The sequence below is a fragment of the Triticum aestivum genome, chromosome 7A (assembly GCF_018294505.1).
Source record: "Triticum aestivum cultivar Chinese Spring chromosome 7A, IWGSC CS RefSeq v2.1, whole genome shotgun sequence".
Taxonomy (NCBI): domain Eukaryota; kingdom Viridiplantae; phylum Streptophyta; class Magnoliopsida; order Poales; family Poaceae; genus Triticum; species Triticum aestivum.
In genome coordinates, this window is record NC_057812.1 from 271,124,080 (window position 1) to 271,140,503 (window position 16,424).

The 16,424-nt window shown below is 44.6% G+C and overlaps 2 protein-coding genes and 1 long non-coding RNA gene across 4 annotated transcripts; all 3 read left to right on the forward strand.

Annotated features, from left to right (window-relative positions):
- The first annotated feature begins 5,296 nt into the window (after positions 1-5,296).
- LOC123152464 (uncharacterized) lies at positions 5,297-8,203 on the forward strand. Of its 2 annotated transcripts, none has more exons than XM_044571997.1 (3): positions 5,297-5,490; positions 5,633-5,704; positions 7,353-8,203. In XM_044571997.1, the coding sequence occupies exon 3, from the start codon at positions 7,395-7,397 to the stop codon at positions 7,995-7,997; it is 603 nt and encodes a 200-aa protein (XP_044427932.1). In that variant the 5' UTR covers positions 5,297-5,490; positions 5,633-5,704; positions 7,353-7,394; the 3' UTR covers positions 7,998-8,203. The 2 variants fall into 2 exon arrangements, with proteins under 2 accessions (XP_044427932.1, XP_044427933.1); XM_044571998.1 differs by having other exon boundaries at positions 7,357-8,203.
- Positions 8,204-9,212: 1,009 nt separating this feature from the next.
- Positions 9,213-10,178, forward strand: LOC123154278 (uncharacterized). Its single transcript, XR_006476756.1, has 2 exons — positions 9,213-9,447; positions 9,521-10,178. It is a non-coding gene; the product is annotated as an uncharacterized lncRNA (long non-coding RNA).
- Positions 10,179-11,645: 1,467 nt separating this feature from the next.
- LOC123154279 (uncharacterized) lies at positions 11,646-14,832 on the forward strand. Its single transcript, XM_044573049.1, has 3 exons — positions 11,646-13,419; positions 13,505-13,725; positions 14,695-14,832. The coding sequence occupies exons 1-3, from the start codon at positions 13,259-13,261 to the stop codon at positions 14,814-14,816; spliced, it is 504 nt and encodes a 167-aa protein (XP_044428984.1). The 5' UTR covers positions 11,646-13,258; the 3' UTR covers positions 14,817-14,832.
- The last annotated feature ends 1,592 nt before the right edge of the window (positions 14,833-16,424 follow it).

The window sequence follows — 16,424 nt, forward strand, 5'->3', positions numbered from 1 at the left end:
AGGTTTAATGTGCGCAATGGCAAAGCAATGTGCTTCTGGCTGGACATTTGGTGCGAGGATAGAAGTCTCCGAGATGGTTTTCCGTCTCTATTTGTGATTGCCAAAAATCAAAATGCCAAAGTGGCAGAGTGTTGGAGGCAGGGACAGTGGTCTCCATGTTTTCGGCGTCCATTAGGGAACGCAGAAAATCCCGAGTGGGAGGAGCTTCGGGATAAGTTGAGAGGGTATAATCTGAGTCACGAAAAGGATGAGGTTGTTTGGCGACTTGAATCGTTTGGTCAATTCTCCACAGGATCATTGTACAAGGAGATTTTCAAAAATTCGACCCCACATGACTTGTCAGGGTTGTGGGGAGCGCGATACCATCCAAAATCAGGATCTTCTTATGGCAAGTCGCCCGTAACAGAATCACAAGCGGGGATCAGATCCAAAAACGACACGGCCCGGGAGATGGCAGATGTGTGTGGTGTGGCGAAAGTGAAGACCGGGATCATATTCTGTTCCGATGCATTATGGCTAGATTTATGTGGAGTGCAGTACGCTCGGCAACTGGGTCCATGTGGAACCCAAGTGGGTTCTCAGAATTTTACCAGCTTGCAGCCGCTACGTCTGGGAGGGATAAGATGATGACATGGCTAGGATTTGGAGCCCTAGCATGGTCTCTTTGGACTACTCGAAATAAAGCGCTAATAGAGGGAGTTTTTATCAGACATCTGGTTGATATGTTATATAAAATGGTGTCTTTCCTGCAGCTATGGAAGCTTCTGGCAAAACGACGAGACAGAGGACTCGTGGAGGATCTCGTCAGAAGGGTGCGGGCAAGGTGCACTGAACTTCGACGCACATCATAGGGCTCAGATACCAGACGTCTACATGGCGCCCTTGCTACCTCGAGAGCCACCGTTGGTCACTTAGCCTTTACTAGCGCTGCGCCGCTATGTATCCGCCTATGGGCTTGTACCTTTTTGTTATCGCTTTGGCACGCTTTAGTTTCGCTTTGTAGTTAATATTCGGTCCTGACCGTTGGGCGGGATTGTTGGACTCGTAAGGGCCTCATTCTAAGGCCGGGCAAGCGCCTCCTTTTTAAAAAAAATATAAAAAGGGTCTGTACCTTGCACTGGTGGCACAAAGCGTCTCCCGGTGGCTGTTTTTTTAAATTAGTTATTAAGGTTCCTTCACGCCTTGCAAGACAAGTGTTGCTTGTCACCTCACAAAGTTGCACTCCAAGCTTGAAAGGGAGTTCGTTTTTACAATTAGAGGGGCTCACGACACACAGAACTAACCCATACATATATGCTTATCTATCTATTCATCTTTATATGTTACTGCTTCGCTAAGCAACCTCCCGGTCCAGCCAGCGGCGCCGTCTTCTCGACTTAGCTTCCTGGTGACAATATAACGTAGCTGATTCAAATAATTGGATTTTGCATAGGCCGACACGAATCAGATAAGTAAAGCAGTTAGGCAGGCAACTGATGGGAAACGCATCACACATGTTGATTGTAAAAGCCAAGAAGATCAAAAGCACAGGACGTGCTGGTGTTTCAGGTGCTTGCTTTTGGCATCGGTCCGTCGGTAGGAATTAGGAAACACACGCTACTAATCAAGTTGGTTTGCTGCTTGGTTGACTAATCTTTCTATCTCCTTTGGCTTTAAGAGGTTGAAATCATTGATTTGTCATGGTCAATTCTAACAACTGATTGAGAGATTGAGATCGCAGGGACAGGTGTACCCCATATGCATGTCCAAATTTAGATTTTATACCCCTTCTGTCGACATCCGCTTGATATATATAATGCAGTTTTATGCAATGTTTTATGGGGAAAATTATGATCACCCAAATGCCGTAAGTTTCTGCTAACATGATTTTCAGATTTATGTAGGTTATAATAGGACTTGTATTTTATACAACATTTATTCTTGCTCCTCCAAACCTTGCCTCTCCTCTTGCGGCAAGGCCGCGATAAGCCATGTTGTCCCTGCCTCCGGCGAGGCCTTGATGATCCCTCGCCGGTGACGTCACGACATCCGTTTCAAGCTCGGTCTTCGTCGAATCCAAGCGGCACCCCAATGTACAAGGTCCCATGCCTGCATGGATCAACCTGCTGCTATGCCCCCCTGCAGCAACATTGCGGCAAGTTGCGGCATCCCATCTCCGGCGTGGTCCTGATGAGGCATGCCAGGGATACCTCAGTCGCATTGTCTCCTCTCTACCTGGGTGTCGGTTTGCTCTCACGCAGAACTCGACTGAAACACCCAAAAAATCCAGCTGGCTGTGTAACCGTAAATTCACCAAATTCTGCAACAATACAAGTACTTCCTCCATTTCATAATGTAGTGCACCCGCACTTTTTTAGATTCAAATTTGACCATAAATTTAACCAATATGGACGACTATGGCGGGAGCAAAAATTATACCATTGAATTCGTATTCGAAAGAAGTTTTCAATGGTATAATTTTTGCTCCCGCCACATAGCCCACATTGGATAAACTTATGGTCAAAGTTAAATCTCGAGAAAAACACGGACGCACTACATTATGGAACGGAGGGAGTATGTAGTAACAGATGGATGCATGTACAACAATTTTTTCATAACCACATGGTGATCCAAGTACCATCCGAAGGTCTAGAATGCTCCAATGTATGTGCACTGCACAATTTCTATGTTTTTTGGAAACTGGCATGAGCGTTGCCTTTTTTTATATAGGAAAATAGGTGAAACCAGTATGTACAGATTGGCGTACTGTTTTTTAGGGAACATAGCAAAACCCATAAGAAACTAAAATACAGAGCTACTTCAGCTGAAACCCTCTGGGGGCATGGCTCCAACAAGCACCATCTCTCTTTCCTTGATATCCTTGAAGGCCAACATCGCCACCTCATAGTGCATCATACAAGTGGTGGCACAAATACGCTCGTTCCTCTTCTTTCAGATGTTCCAAAGCTTGTAGACGAGCCTACCACGATACATGTACCCTCCTCCGGTTTCTTGGAAAATAAATCATCCCACTAACTGGAGCCACATTGAGAATTGTCCCATGGAGGACAAGCCAAGAGAAGCATTTGGACTCAAGATGAGCGAGGAACTGGGGTGCATAAGCAGATTTGATTAAATAATCCAATTGATACTCAGGTTACAGGTGATGATATCCTCCTAGTTGGGCGCTAGTTGAAATTGGCTGGTCCAGGCCGAGAGAGTGACATATTCCCCTAGTTTTGGTAAGAGCGTTATCATACCAAGTGCTCTAATCCATTTATCACCACTCAGTCGTAGAACACAATCTTGTTCTTTCTGGGAGCAATCTTGTATAGCTCTAGTACTAGCGACTTCACCCCCCCCCCCCCTTCCGCTCTAGTTATCATGCCAGAGAAGCCCCTTGTGCTTGTTCCTAATGGTGATGGTGGTGCAGACCCAGAAAAGGTCCATGTAAACTTGATCGCATGGGAGTTGTGTTACCACCATGGCCTCCCAAGGTCTGTCCATTATAACTAGGGCCGGGGGAGGCACAACATACGTCCAAATATCTCAATGTTGGCGATCCCAAGGCCACCCAAATTATTTGGACGGCAAACAGTTGACCAATGAACGACCACCAGATGCTTACTCATGGTCCTCCTTTCTTCAGATGACGTTGCACGTTATTTTGTTGAGTTTGAAGATCCACTTGGGGGTGATCGCCATGATGTGGTATGCAGCGGTGGTGGAGAGAATGAACTTGGCGAGTGCAACTCTCCTAGGCTTGTTAAGGTGCTTACCCATCCAACCCCGCAACCTTCTAGTAGTCTTATCGATGAGGGGTTGGAAGTCAATCGTGCGCAGCCGATGAAAGTGCAGGGGAGACCCAGGTATTGACCAAGGAGGCAATCTTAGCTGAGAAGGTGGATAGGACGTCAACAAGGTTAATGCCAGTGCACTTGATGGGAAGGGACTCCGTCTTAGAAAAATTGTGACGAGTCTGCTAGCCTTCCCAAAATTTGCAAGCATCGCGGAAATTGTGAATAACTTCTCCTTTTATGCGTTCCACAAATGTATGCATCATCTACGAAGACTGAAATCCTGCACACGCGGTGCGCGACCGGATGGGTTTGAGAACACCCCTCAAAGAAGTGAGTCGAAGGATCTGCTGCAGGTGGTCTGTGACCAGGATAAAGAGCATCAGAGGTAAGGGATCACCCTAACGTAACCCGCAAGCATGCCCGAAGGAAGGTCGGGATTCCCATTTAGCATGATCATCAAGGACGAAGAGTCTAGGGACAAAAAGGAAAACCATCCCGCCAGCATTGACCAAAACCCAGCCAATGGAGCACTTCCAGAAGATAGACCAAGTGAAAGATTCAAAGGCCTTTGTGCATTAAGTTGTCATAGATACGATGTTTCTGGATGAAGGCACTATGGCACTTGGAAACTATCATCGACACGATCAGCATGATCATGTTGGCCAAAAGCTTGGAGAAGATCTTGGAGGCCGTGGATGAGATTAATTGACCGGTAACCGCACACCCCATACACATTAGAATTCTAGGGCAACATGATGATGTTTGGAAAGTTGATAAGGGGGCGCAGTCTCCTCGGAGGAACGATAACTGCAAGATGGCCGAAACCACACCCCTCTTGATGATCTCCCAACAACACTTCCCACTAGAAGACTTGAGGAACACTCTCATGAATCCGTCCCGGGCCGATGCCTCGACGAAGGGGAAAAGAAAACCATACTTTTATCTCTTGCTCGTGAAGGGGCGCCAAATTTCAACAATTTGTGGATGAGGATGTCTTAGATTGTCCTAGTTGAGAACCAAGCTGCCTCAGAAAATAAGATAACATTACACTCTCCTTGTCCTCCCTAGTGATGGCGATGCCCTGCTCACTCTGAAGGGTGTGAACGAAGTTCTTCCTCCTACGGCCGTTCACACTGCCATGGAAAAGTTAGTGTTCTTCATTATGTTATTTTTAATGATGTTTCTTAAACCCTATTCGTGTATTGTGTGTTTATTTTATTGCTTTTTGCATTGCTTGCCTTCTTTTTATCGAAAGACTACATGAGGCCAGGGGCGGAGCTAGGCTAATGCAAGGGTATGCAATGCATACCCAATATTTTTTGCAGAAAAAATTCAGTATATAAGCTTCTATATGCATTTATAAAGTGTATGGCGGTCTCATTGTACGTACATGGCTGTATAAACGGAACAGACGAACGATTCAGCGCCAGTTGGGCCTATGTTGGGCTGCTACGTTGCTACTACAGTGCTACTGGGCCTCATCCTTGAGGCTTAACGCTAGCCAGGCTGCTAGCTGATTGATCGAAGTCGAGGAGAGCAACCGCCGCCGCAGCATTATCTCATCTGTCAGCCATCGCAGATCGCCGCATCTTGCTGATCGATCTCCTTAACCAGCCCACGCCCTTCGCTGCTTCGCAGTACATCAGTACGCAGTCGGCAGCATCACGGCGCATCTGCCAGTAGCATACAAGTGGCAACAGCGACATGAGCAGTTCGTCCATCGTCTGATTATTTTTTGGGAGTGTTTAATTATAATTTCCTTTTCCCGCAATTTTGTTAATTTCTTTGAACTGTTAGTCGAGAATAGAGGGTTATCTTCATTCCCTAATTTTGTTTTGGTTGATCTACTGTAGTGTTCAGTCAATTTTGAGCATGGTCTGCATTGGCTCGCTATAAAACTTCTGAAGAAGTGCAAGGAAACCAAGGTCAGTTTTATGCATCTAAATTTCTGAATTATAAACATTTGAATTTGGAAGATTTTCCACCATAGAGGAACACTATTTAAATGATTGCTTGATTACTTTTCTTGAGGGTAAATTCTTCATGCAAATAAAGAAAAACACCATCATTTCTCCTTGTTACGATCCAACTGAATTATTAGAGAAACGGTTGCTACAATGAATAATTTGTAGTTTCGCTGTTATTATTATGAACTTTTTTATTTCTTACATGGTTGTGCAACAATTTTTTTACTCCGCATACCCATGTTGAAAATCCAGGCTCCGCCGCTGCATGAGGCCTATACATTATAAATATGGGCGCTCCACAACTCCACAATAGAGATATTCTTGTTGTTCATGAATGCAAGGTCTTGCTATTAAAAAGTAGAAATACATGAAGTTTCGTGAGTATTATGTAAAACTACTGGACTCCATACAAATGAACACACTTTCGACACGTTTCGCACAAGGTGCTCTCTTGGTCCCGATCTATGGCTACTTTGCCCTCCACATCGACACGTCCTTCACTGAATGGTGGGCTGTTTCCAGCTGTTCCTCCCCCTCCGCACTTCGCAATGGTCTTTCCTCTATTACGCTCACCGCCTGGGGACCACTGGCGGAGCTTCTAGCAAAAGATTGGGCGGGCCGCAGTGCAAAATAATATCAATGTCTGATTTTTCTGGGCTCATGAGCTGACTTTCATAGAAGAAAATGCTACAAAGCTGGGCGGGCCATGGCCCATGTAGCCTTGCTGTAGCTCCGCCACTGCTGGGGACTATGAAGACACCGGAACAGATGCATTTTTGATGGGGAACGACCTTCGGTCTCGCATCTCGTGTGTCCATAAAAGAAGACATCCGCCTCTGAGCCAGTGCCGGCGCCAGTGATTGGCCACTATGTTACCCAAGAGATAGTTTTTCATATTTTTTGTTACGGCTGACCAACCCTTGTCCCTCAGCTTTGGTCTCCTAAGCTCATGCCAGCTCATGTAGGTGATGCTCATGTAGCCGCTCCTTGTACTCATTCTTCTCTCCTATCAATGCAATGATATTCAATCTTTGCGTATTCGTGAAAAAAAAAGCTAGAGATTTTTGTTTGTCAATGAGAAATATTCAGAGTTTGGGTGGTTTTACACAAAAGTACACGGATTTCGTTATAATGGATGGAGGATGTTTGAAATACTATATTTTCTTTTTCTTTCAAAAATATCAAAGTATTTCCCAACTTTCTAGAGTTGGATATAGATGTAGTTTGTATATAGAGTGGACATCCTCACCCGAAAGGTAAAATGCATTCCTGAAGTGCACTCCTCAAAAAGAGCTTTTGGTCCATAGAAGAGTTTGATTGGGCAGTGTCTCTCCTCAAAAAGAGCTTTTGCTTTGTCGAGCTCCCAAGTTTCTTGGTACCTTTCCTTCTTTTGACCTTCCCGGTTACCCTGAGTTGGCTAGCTGCCTGCATCTATAAATAATTGAGCTCCCGTGTCCTTAAAACAAGGCACATGTCCCATGCATCAACACTTCAGTCTCGCCATTACCAGTACCACACACGCACTCGTTAATTGCAATTGATAACCAGCAGCACCAATTTGTTCTCTCTTGTCCGCATTCCTGCACTCGCTAAAGAACTACTGTAGCTAGGTAGCCAAGAAGGAGTTCGAAAGAAGCTACCCGGAAAGATGAAGGTCAAAACGAAGATCAGCAAAGCTGCCGAGTTCTTGAGGAAGGCGGTGCGGGCGCTGAGGGGCAGGGCTGGCGTCCTCAGGGCGCGGCTCCTCTTCCTCGCCTCGTTCCGCCACAGGACGGCGATGGTCGGCACCGTGTCGCGCCACCTCCGCGCCCTCCTGCCGGGCCGCCAGAGAGACCCGGTGCACGACCACCGCAAGGTCCACGCCTCGTCGACGATGGCGGCGGAGGAGGACGGGCAGGCCGCGATGCATGGAGTCGACGTCCCAGGCCTCTCCGAGCTGTTGCAAGAAGTGGTCGGCGACGACGATGACGGCCACTACGGCTACCCAGACTGGACGCACTCACTGTTCGACGACAACGATGACGACTGCAGCCTCCAGGAGGGCGACGATGTCGACGAGGAGGAACGCGGTGGTGGCGCGGAGGCAATGGAGGAAGATCGGCTGCCTGACGACGAGCCGTCGGTGATGGACGTCATCAGGAGGTGCAGGGAAGGGGACGGAAAGGAGTTCAACATCAAGGAGGAGATCGACCACGCCGCTGACATGTTCATACGGCGGGTCCGCAGCCGAATGAACAACCGGAGCTTCTAGCCGTCCAGGCCTTCGATTGTTTTGTTTCTTCGTGACTGAGCTTTCAGTGAGCTTCCAGATGTCTTAGTACATAATTCGGTTAGACATGGCATATGACAGATGCATGTTATTCCCAGTTAAAAGCCACATATATATGTATATCATACTTATATATCACTAGTCAATGTGTACGTACAATGCACGTTAATTTAAAGGTATATTAAATATATGTGGATATTAAGTAGAATATTATTTGCGTGTTATTATGTGATTAGCACTATATTTGATATGAAACTAACTGCACGCTAAACGTGTTGAGCGCTCGATATTGAAGCAGTCTAGGTCGTTGAATTAACATAATTTGATGGCTGAAATTAATTAAATCTGCCTCTGTGAATATTTTTATATTGATATAGATACTATTTATATATCATACTTATGTATCATACTAGCAAAATGGCCCGTGTGTTGCAACGGAAGAAAAAAACATCATAAAGTCCATGAACACTTTTACAAAAAATTTAACATTTCTTAAAATCAAGAACATTTTTTGAATACATGAACATTTTACACTATTTGCAAATATTTGTTTAAAATTGTGAACATTTTTTAAACAATTTTTTTGAATGGGCAAACATTTCTAGATTCGATGAATATTTAATTGGAAATTGGTGGAACAATTTTTGAAATCCACTAACATATTTTGATTTAGCGAACATTTTTTGAAATCCATGATCATTTTGAATAAGCAAATATTTTATGAACATATAAACTATTTTGTAACTCATGAATAGTTTTTGAATAGGCCTGCAGGGTGGTGCTCCTCGCTGCATCGGCGTCGTCCGATTTCTGGAGCTTCAGTTCAAGATTGGTGGTAGAGGACCTAGTTATTTTTCCCACTTTTATGTTAGAGTCCTTCTGGTAAAATCTGATTGTTATGCCGTATTTTTCTTTTTTTTTAGCACCTCCATTTAACTTGTATCACCATAGTCTTATCTAATGCAGCTTCCGGGGCGGTTGGGACCCTTTCCCTGTAAAATGAAAAATTGTGTGTCAGTTGATGTATACAGGGTGCTATGGTGGAGAGATAAGGTCATGTGTGGATAGGGATCGGTGGGAGGAAACGACTGAACCAGCAAAGAGGTGAGGTAGCGGTGCGTGGGACCCTGTAGTGGACGCGTGGCCCGACTGTTTATAGTCAGCTGGATTAGAACAAATTTCCCCATCTCAAGCGAATCCCTCCCACAGATCCCCCGCCGTGCTCGAGCGCGAGCGCCTCCTCGCTCCCTCGTCCAAGAAGCAGGCACGAGCAGGCGCCCCTCTCCCGTAGCTCGAATTTGAGTGAGTCGAGCGAGCGCTTCCTCGCACCCTCGTCCACGAAGGAGGCAGCTCTCAAGGGCCCTTTTTCCCCGCAGCGAACCCAGTGGGTCGGGCCAAACCCCCGCCGGCGATCTGCAGCAGGACCCCGCTGGTGAGCCAGCTCCTTCCCGCGCTTCTCCCCGGTCTCCTCTCTCTCTTCTCACCCTCTCTTCTCTCTCGAGCAGGAAGTACCAACTCCAACACAACAATGGCGCCGCCCATGGATCTCAGAACTGCCGCTGTCACGCCCGCATCATTCGGAACCTTCACCGACACATGCCATCGCGATCTTGCATGTGCGTGTCAGCACCACAACAATGGCGCTGCCCAGATCTCAGAACTCCCGTCGTCATGCCCGCGTCATTCGTCGGAATCTTCACCGACGCCCGTCGTCGCGATTCTGCATGTGCGTGTCAGCGGGAGCATCTCCCACGTTGGCCTCGACCGCCCCTCACCGTCTCCCTCTCTTTGAGTCACAGGCCGACGGCGAGCTCGTGGCATGAAGGCCCGACGGCCATGGCTTCCTGCGAAGGAGAGAGAGAGAGAAAGAGAGGGAGGTGAGAGATAGAAGTGGAGGGCCAGGAGGGAAGGAGAGGAGGGCAGGGTTGGCGCCTTAGTCCGACGGCGGCGCTCTGGTGGCTGGCCGGTGCGGGGCGGCGGGGAGGCTCGAGCGCGAGCCCGCGGGTGAAGGCGCTGGGCGCGGTCGGCGGTGGCGGACGCAGGATCGCGGGTTGAATACAAATAAACAAAGGGTGTTTTTGTAAAAATGAAACGTTTTCTTAGGTCCATTTAAAATAGAACTGCGGGTTGAATATCTAAAAACATAAGGGTTTTTCTGAAAAATTGTCGCGACGTACTTTATTATTATTAGGGGAAGATTTAGTGAGTTTCCATACATAATTCACGAGATAACGTCAGCCGCACGATCTTATGATCGATAGACAGCTGAGAGCGCACCTGAGCCTCTTAGCTACTAACAGGCACGCCCTGGCTATCAAATTGCCTTCAACCTCCAGCCAAGAAGCATAGGCAAGCCTCCACCCACGTTAATGCGCACTCTTGCACGCCCTGCAAGATCGTGCACCTCAACGGCCATGCCGCCATTCTTTATATGTAACATCTTAATTTTTAATTTGGATGTTAATTAATCATTTAGGTAATCATATGCATTCATGATTCTTGCATTTTTTGAATTGGTTTTATTTGGACAGTTTGATTCTAAAGATCTTAAGCAAATCAAGGACCATTTGAGAGAGTTGGAGGTTTTCATAAAATTCCATTTTTGAAATTTTTAAAATTGGTAAACTGGATCAAAGAGAATTTTACTTGAAATTATTTTTTCCAAATTATTTCCAAATAAATAAATAATGAGAGAAGATAATATTACTTCTTCAAAACAGAGGAAATAATGGAAATTTAATTTTAAATAAAAATATTTATTTTATTGGATTTTTATTTGATATTTTATTCAAGTAAATTAGGGAAAATTGCATTTTATTACAGAAAAATGTTCACGTGGTCCTAAATATTAGTAGAGGGCCGTGAAAATTGTTTTGGTTTTAGGGTTTTTATTTATTTTATTTTTGGATTTTTCTGTTCGCGCGAAGTTATAATTTTATTTTAAAATAAATCTTTCGGACCGACCGGGCCGAAGGCCCAGCTGGCCTAGCCACCGCCGCCTTCCCCGTCGTGGCCGACCGGGACTCCACCGGAGTCCGGCACCGACATGGCCCCGGCTGGCCCCTCCCGCAAGCCGTCACCCCCCCCGGCCTATATAAGGAGCCGGACCCCCAACCCCCTCCTCCTCAGCCGCCGCACCCCGCCACCCGCCACCGCCTACCACCGCCGCCGTAGCCGCCCGTGCCTCCCGCCGTAGCCGCCGCCTGCGCCACGCCGCCACCCCGCGCCGCCTCCCGCGCCGCGTCGCCGCCACCGCCCGCTGCCACGCCTCGCCCAACTCGCCGGAGCCGCTCCCGCCGTCGTCGGTGAACGTCGCCGCCGCCATCGGTTTTTCCGACCCGAACCGGTATAAACCGATTTAACCCGCCCGGTTTTTTTGGTTTCGCGTAATAGATCGGTTTTGTTTTAGGGTTCGCTAATTAGCGAACGTTCACCCGTTCTTCTCTGTTAACGAACAATTTCGTTCGTTAGTCTTTGTTAGCGGACGTTCCTCTCATAGATTTTTCTTTTTAGTTTTATTTTCGGCTAGGGACCTATCCATAATTACTTTTATCGCAGATTAGTCCCTGGTCTTTAAACCTTCGCTACTTTTTGCTCGTTTGTCCAAATCCAGTGAAACCAACGCCAAAATCTTCATTTCCCTCTATCCAGATAATCAACTTAAACATGATTTTGAAAATTTAAAATTTGGTTTCAAGCAAATTTGAATTTGAACTTTTTTTATCGTAGTTTGAGTTTCGTAACTCCGATTTGATTGTTTCTTTTTGCAAATCAAAGCTCTTCACTTAAACTTTCAGTTTAGATCTTTTTTCTTGGTTTTACCTTTCATCTTATGCTTGAGTGCTTATGTATGCTATTGTTCGTTCATGATAGAGTTTTCGAAGTGCGAGGCTTGCTACTATGAATCTCTAGGGTTTTCCGATCGTCAGCAATGCAAGTAACACTTTGATCATATCCCTTTATTACCCAGTTTTTATGCATTAGTTTCAACCCTCAAACATTGCATGAGTAGGATTTTGATTAACATGTGCGTATTGGGAAGTAGTTGATGAGGTAGGAACCTATTGCCTTTTATCAAACCCTAGGTAGTTACTACGTTATGCTTATACTGCTATGCTATGCTCGTAGACATGGTTTGATTTTGAGAGAATTCATGAAAGATGTGAGAGTTATTATTAACTAAGGGTTAACTTAAGGTGACTACTTTAATACACATCTGGGTGGATTGGTTATGGCATGTAACATCCCAAAATTTTCTAAATTTTGGAATGTTAATAAATAAGTAATATTGTATGAATTGCTTCAGTTTTCTCAAGAATTTAAAACTTTTGAGCCCTTCTTTAAATGTTTTCAAACCATGTTAAATAAGAATTTGATAACATTTTTGTCCAAAAAAAGAATATGGTTTGGAAAGTTTATTCAAGAATTCAAAGGGCATTCAATTCTTTCGGAATATCCACAATCAAATATATGAGTGAGAATAAAATGACTTTCTCAAATGTAGTGGATGAATATTTTATTTGGAGTTCTTTGAATTAATGAGTTTCATTGAAATTGGATCTTATATCGAATTTAATGCCAAATATAAGTTAATGAGAGGAGATAATGTGACTTCTCCAAAAATATATTTGGAAATATTTAATTTGTAAAATTATCGTTTTGTGAATTTGCAAAACTCAATATCGATTTGTTTGAGTAAGTTCATTTATGCCATAAAAAGGTAATAGTAGTTTGTGCAGAAAATTAATTTTATGAAATTCTGAAAACTATTTTTTGTGGACTCTAAATAAAATTATGATTAACATACACATTTTAATTATTTATTTTAGCAATACTTTTAATTCCAACAATTTGTAATTTCTTTAAAAATTGTTTTCCGTTTGGGCTAAGGCCATTTGTTTTTATGGCGTAGCTGCAGCACAACCCACACTTTTCCCACTAAGGCCCATCTCACTTTCGTTTAGCGCAAGGCCCAGGCGCTGTCTTCTTGTACCTCTCTTCGTTCAACCTTCAGGAACAGAGAGGAACAAGCATGGCCTCCTCCTCTTCCTCCCCTCCTCCCAGTTAATTCCTTGCCCGTTTCACTTCGGCGTCTACACAAAAAATGCGGAGGACATTATTACGAGTCCATTCAGGGAATCAAAACTCAACATTACTGCTTAAATTCGTCGAATGGATCCGTGAAACGTACATGCACGAACAGCCATTATTGGCCGCACTAAAATCGTCCTGGATCTCTTCGTATGGACTTCCCTCGCACCTATAAATATCATCTCTGGATACATCCCACTCCCCTACATCATCACGCTCAAAAGCCCTCTCTACTTCGATCCCTCCTGCGGGCAATTGCTCGCCGGAATCCGACAAAGCATCGAAGTCCGACGACGATTCCGTCGCGACCGAGGTACCCCATGCCCCAAATCCTGAACCTTTCTCTCCGTCCAGTGGATTCGCATCTTGTTGAACCTTTATCTTGTTCGATTGTACAGCCGGAGCGCGCTGTTTTTCGTCATCGCATCCGCCGGAGCTCCGCCCAACTCCGGCGAGACCTCACGGTTGCCCGAGGACAGGGCCGAACCCTCCGTGGTTATCCTCGAGCTTGCACGGGCCTCCTCTCCCGCGTACGCCGCTTGTACTACGCCGGAGCCCTCACCGACGCCGAACCCGAGCACCGCCGCCGTCTTCTCCATCGCCGGCGACCTCAAGTCCGGTGAGCTCCTTCCCTCCCTTTTCCTGATCGTTTGATCACGATCCAAGCACCGTAGCCCTCCTCTGTTAGTTAAAAAAACGTGAAGGGGTATCAGCCTGTAGAAACACGCCACGTGGCAGCTCATATTAACATCTCGTAATTAATTTCCAGAAAAATACCTAACCTTCAGAAATTCATATCTTTTAATCTACAGCTCGGAATTCAACAAATAAGATATCCCTGGATAGCTGCAGACCTCTAGTTTATTATAAAAATTATAGATCTCACTTTTGCGCTAATTAAAATTTAGTTTTGATTTAAATACGAATTTGAGTAATTTTGCTATATCTTTTATTCTGTAAACCATATAAAAATGTTTTATATATGGAAGTTGGACCTTAGGACCTAACCTTGCTGTTGGACTGATGGATTAGTTTTCCAACATAGTTTAGATGTTGTTTTATCATCAACACCTTGGTTTGACCTTCTTGGATCATCATTTAATAACTTAGTTAAAATAAAATTTGACTATAGGGTAAAACTCTTAGATTGATCCCTAGGAAACCTCTTTGGATATTTGATATCACCACAAAACTTTGAAGTGACAAGATTAAGGATTTAATCCTTTTATCTTGAAACTGATGCCACGCCGGTTTTATTTAATCCAAGTCAAATATTCTGAATAATCTCATGATAGAATTTGTTGTAAGAACTTGTCTCACAACCCATCTTCTATATCAAACCAAGATCTTCACTTAGTATCATTTCCAACCCTAGAATATTACTATGTCATATTTTCTTTCAAGACCACACCTGATTCTATATCAACCCTAACTGTGCCCTAGAAATTATGATAGTGGCAATCGAATAATTTGTGTTGTTATTTGGATTTTCATTTGGATGTTATTTGTGTGTTGAATGCTTGCTTGAATCATTTTTATGTGAATGTGGATATGCCGAGTGTCTTACTTGAGTTATTTATCGCGTTAGATTGCGACGAGTGCGAAGGTGAATTCTACGAGGAGGTAGAACCTTGTGACTACGAAACCAAAGGCAAGTTGCAAATTGATCATGCTTCGACCTATATTTTCATACTATGCATAACTCTTTAAATTTTAATACTATGCATGTTTTATAAAAGTTTTGCAAAGTATTATATTTATCTAGAGCCATAGGTTCAAGACTCACCATTGGCCATGCTTGCATAAAATGGGTGGGATGAAAACCAAACTTGTTTTAAACTTTAAACTTGCTCTCTTTGGAGCAAAGTTTGAGAAAATCTTTTTAAAAAAAATTATATATTGTTTTACTTCTACTCCCTGGGCGGCGGGATGGTATGACGGGAGCGTCTACACGTGATTGCGCCCATCGGGGTCTTGCAGTGAATGAGCCCATTGGGGTCTTGCACACGGTTTTTGGTGGGGACCGCCGTCCAGGGGAATGAGATCTTCCAAGTACAGTTTGATGTAGCTTTCAGTACAGCCACATGCTACTATGGGCTCTGGCTTAGCTTAGTACTAACGGGAAACCCTTAACTCAGGACCGCCATCGGAGAGGGGCTTTCATTGCCTAAGTTGCGGGCGGCTTGGTCAGGTATAGGGGGCTGTTACGGAAAGGCTTCGTCACAATCTCCTCCTAGTCGTACACCCAAGTGTGTAATGGTAAACGGGGTTGGTTGTGTCATGTGGGGAACGTGTACGACCTCTGCAGAGGGTTTAATCTAATCGATTAGCCGTGCCCCCGATTACGGGCAAATTGAGCAACTGAAGACTTACTGAAGAAGAATCTCCTCTCTCTTTTGTAAAAAACTATTTTTAAGGGTTAAAGTTGAGGAGTGAGCACAGTGAATGTGTTTCACTTCAACCTATGTTTTAAAATTAGTTTGGAGACTGAGCACTGGTGCGTATATCCAAGTGTCTCACTCCTACTTTTTAAACTAAAAACTGTTTTTATTCCAAAAATAGTTTATAAAATTTAGTATAGGAGAAAATTGGCTTTACGCAAATGAAACCTCCACAATACTTATCTTGCATATATATTCTGTTAAACTTTCCTTTGCAACTTGCGAGTACATTCCATATACTCACCTGCATCTGTCATGTGTAGATCTTGACAGATTAAGAGACGATAGGGTTATGGTCTACACTCAACGAGCCCAGTGGCGTTGATGGAGCCTAACTTAGTGACTACGTATAATTCCATTGTATTATCTGCCAGCTTGAGCTGTGCCTAAGGTATGATTTATATATATCTGGATCTACCGTTGTAGTAGAATGATGTATGTCTTACTGATATTTATTTTTGTTACTGTGTGTGCTAGCTATGATCCAAGGATAGCACAGTAAGCACACAGACTTGGATTCTACCAAATCCGGGTCGTTACATGGCACCTGGGGGATCCAGTGTTGTCCAAGGAGATCCCGGGGTATCCGTGTGACCATCCTATGGTTTGCCACCCGGGCTCAAAGGGATCATAAGATTATTCATGCTAGAAACTTCTGTGTGCAGCCACAAGCCATTATGGGCTCTAGCATAGTTGAGTAAGTTGTGGGAATCCTTTCCATGATGGGCTAGCAGATGCAGGGGATTGTAGGTGTATCGGCCTATGTATCGGTTAAGGGGACCTCTTCGGAAAGACTGTGTCTCGGTCATCTGTTTCTCAAACATCATGTAGTGCAAGAAATACAATGGAGGAGATCGAGTCTTGTGAGGAAAAGTGT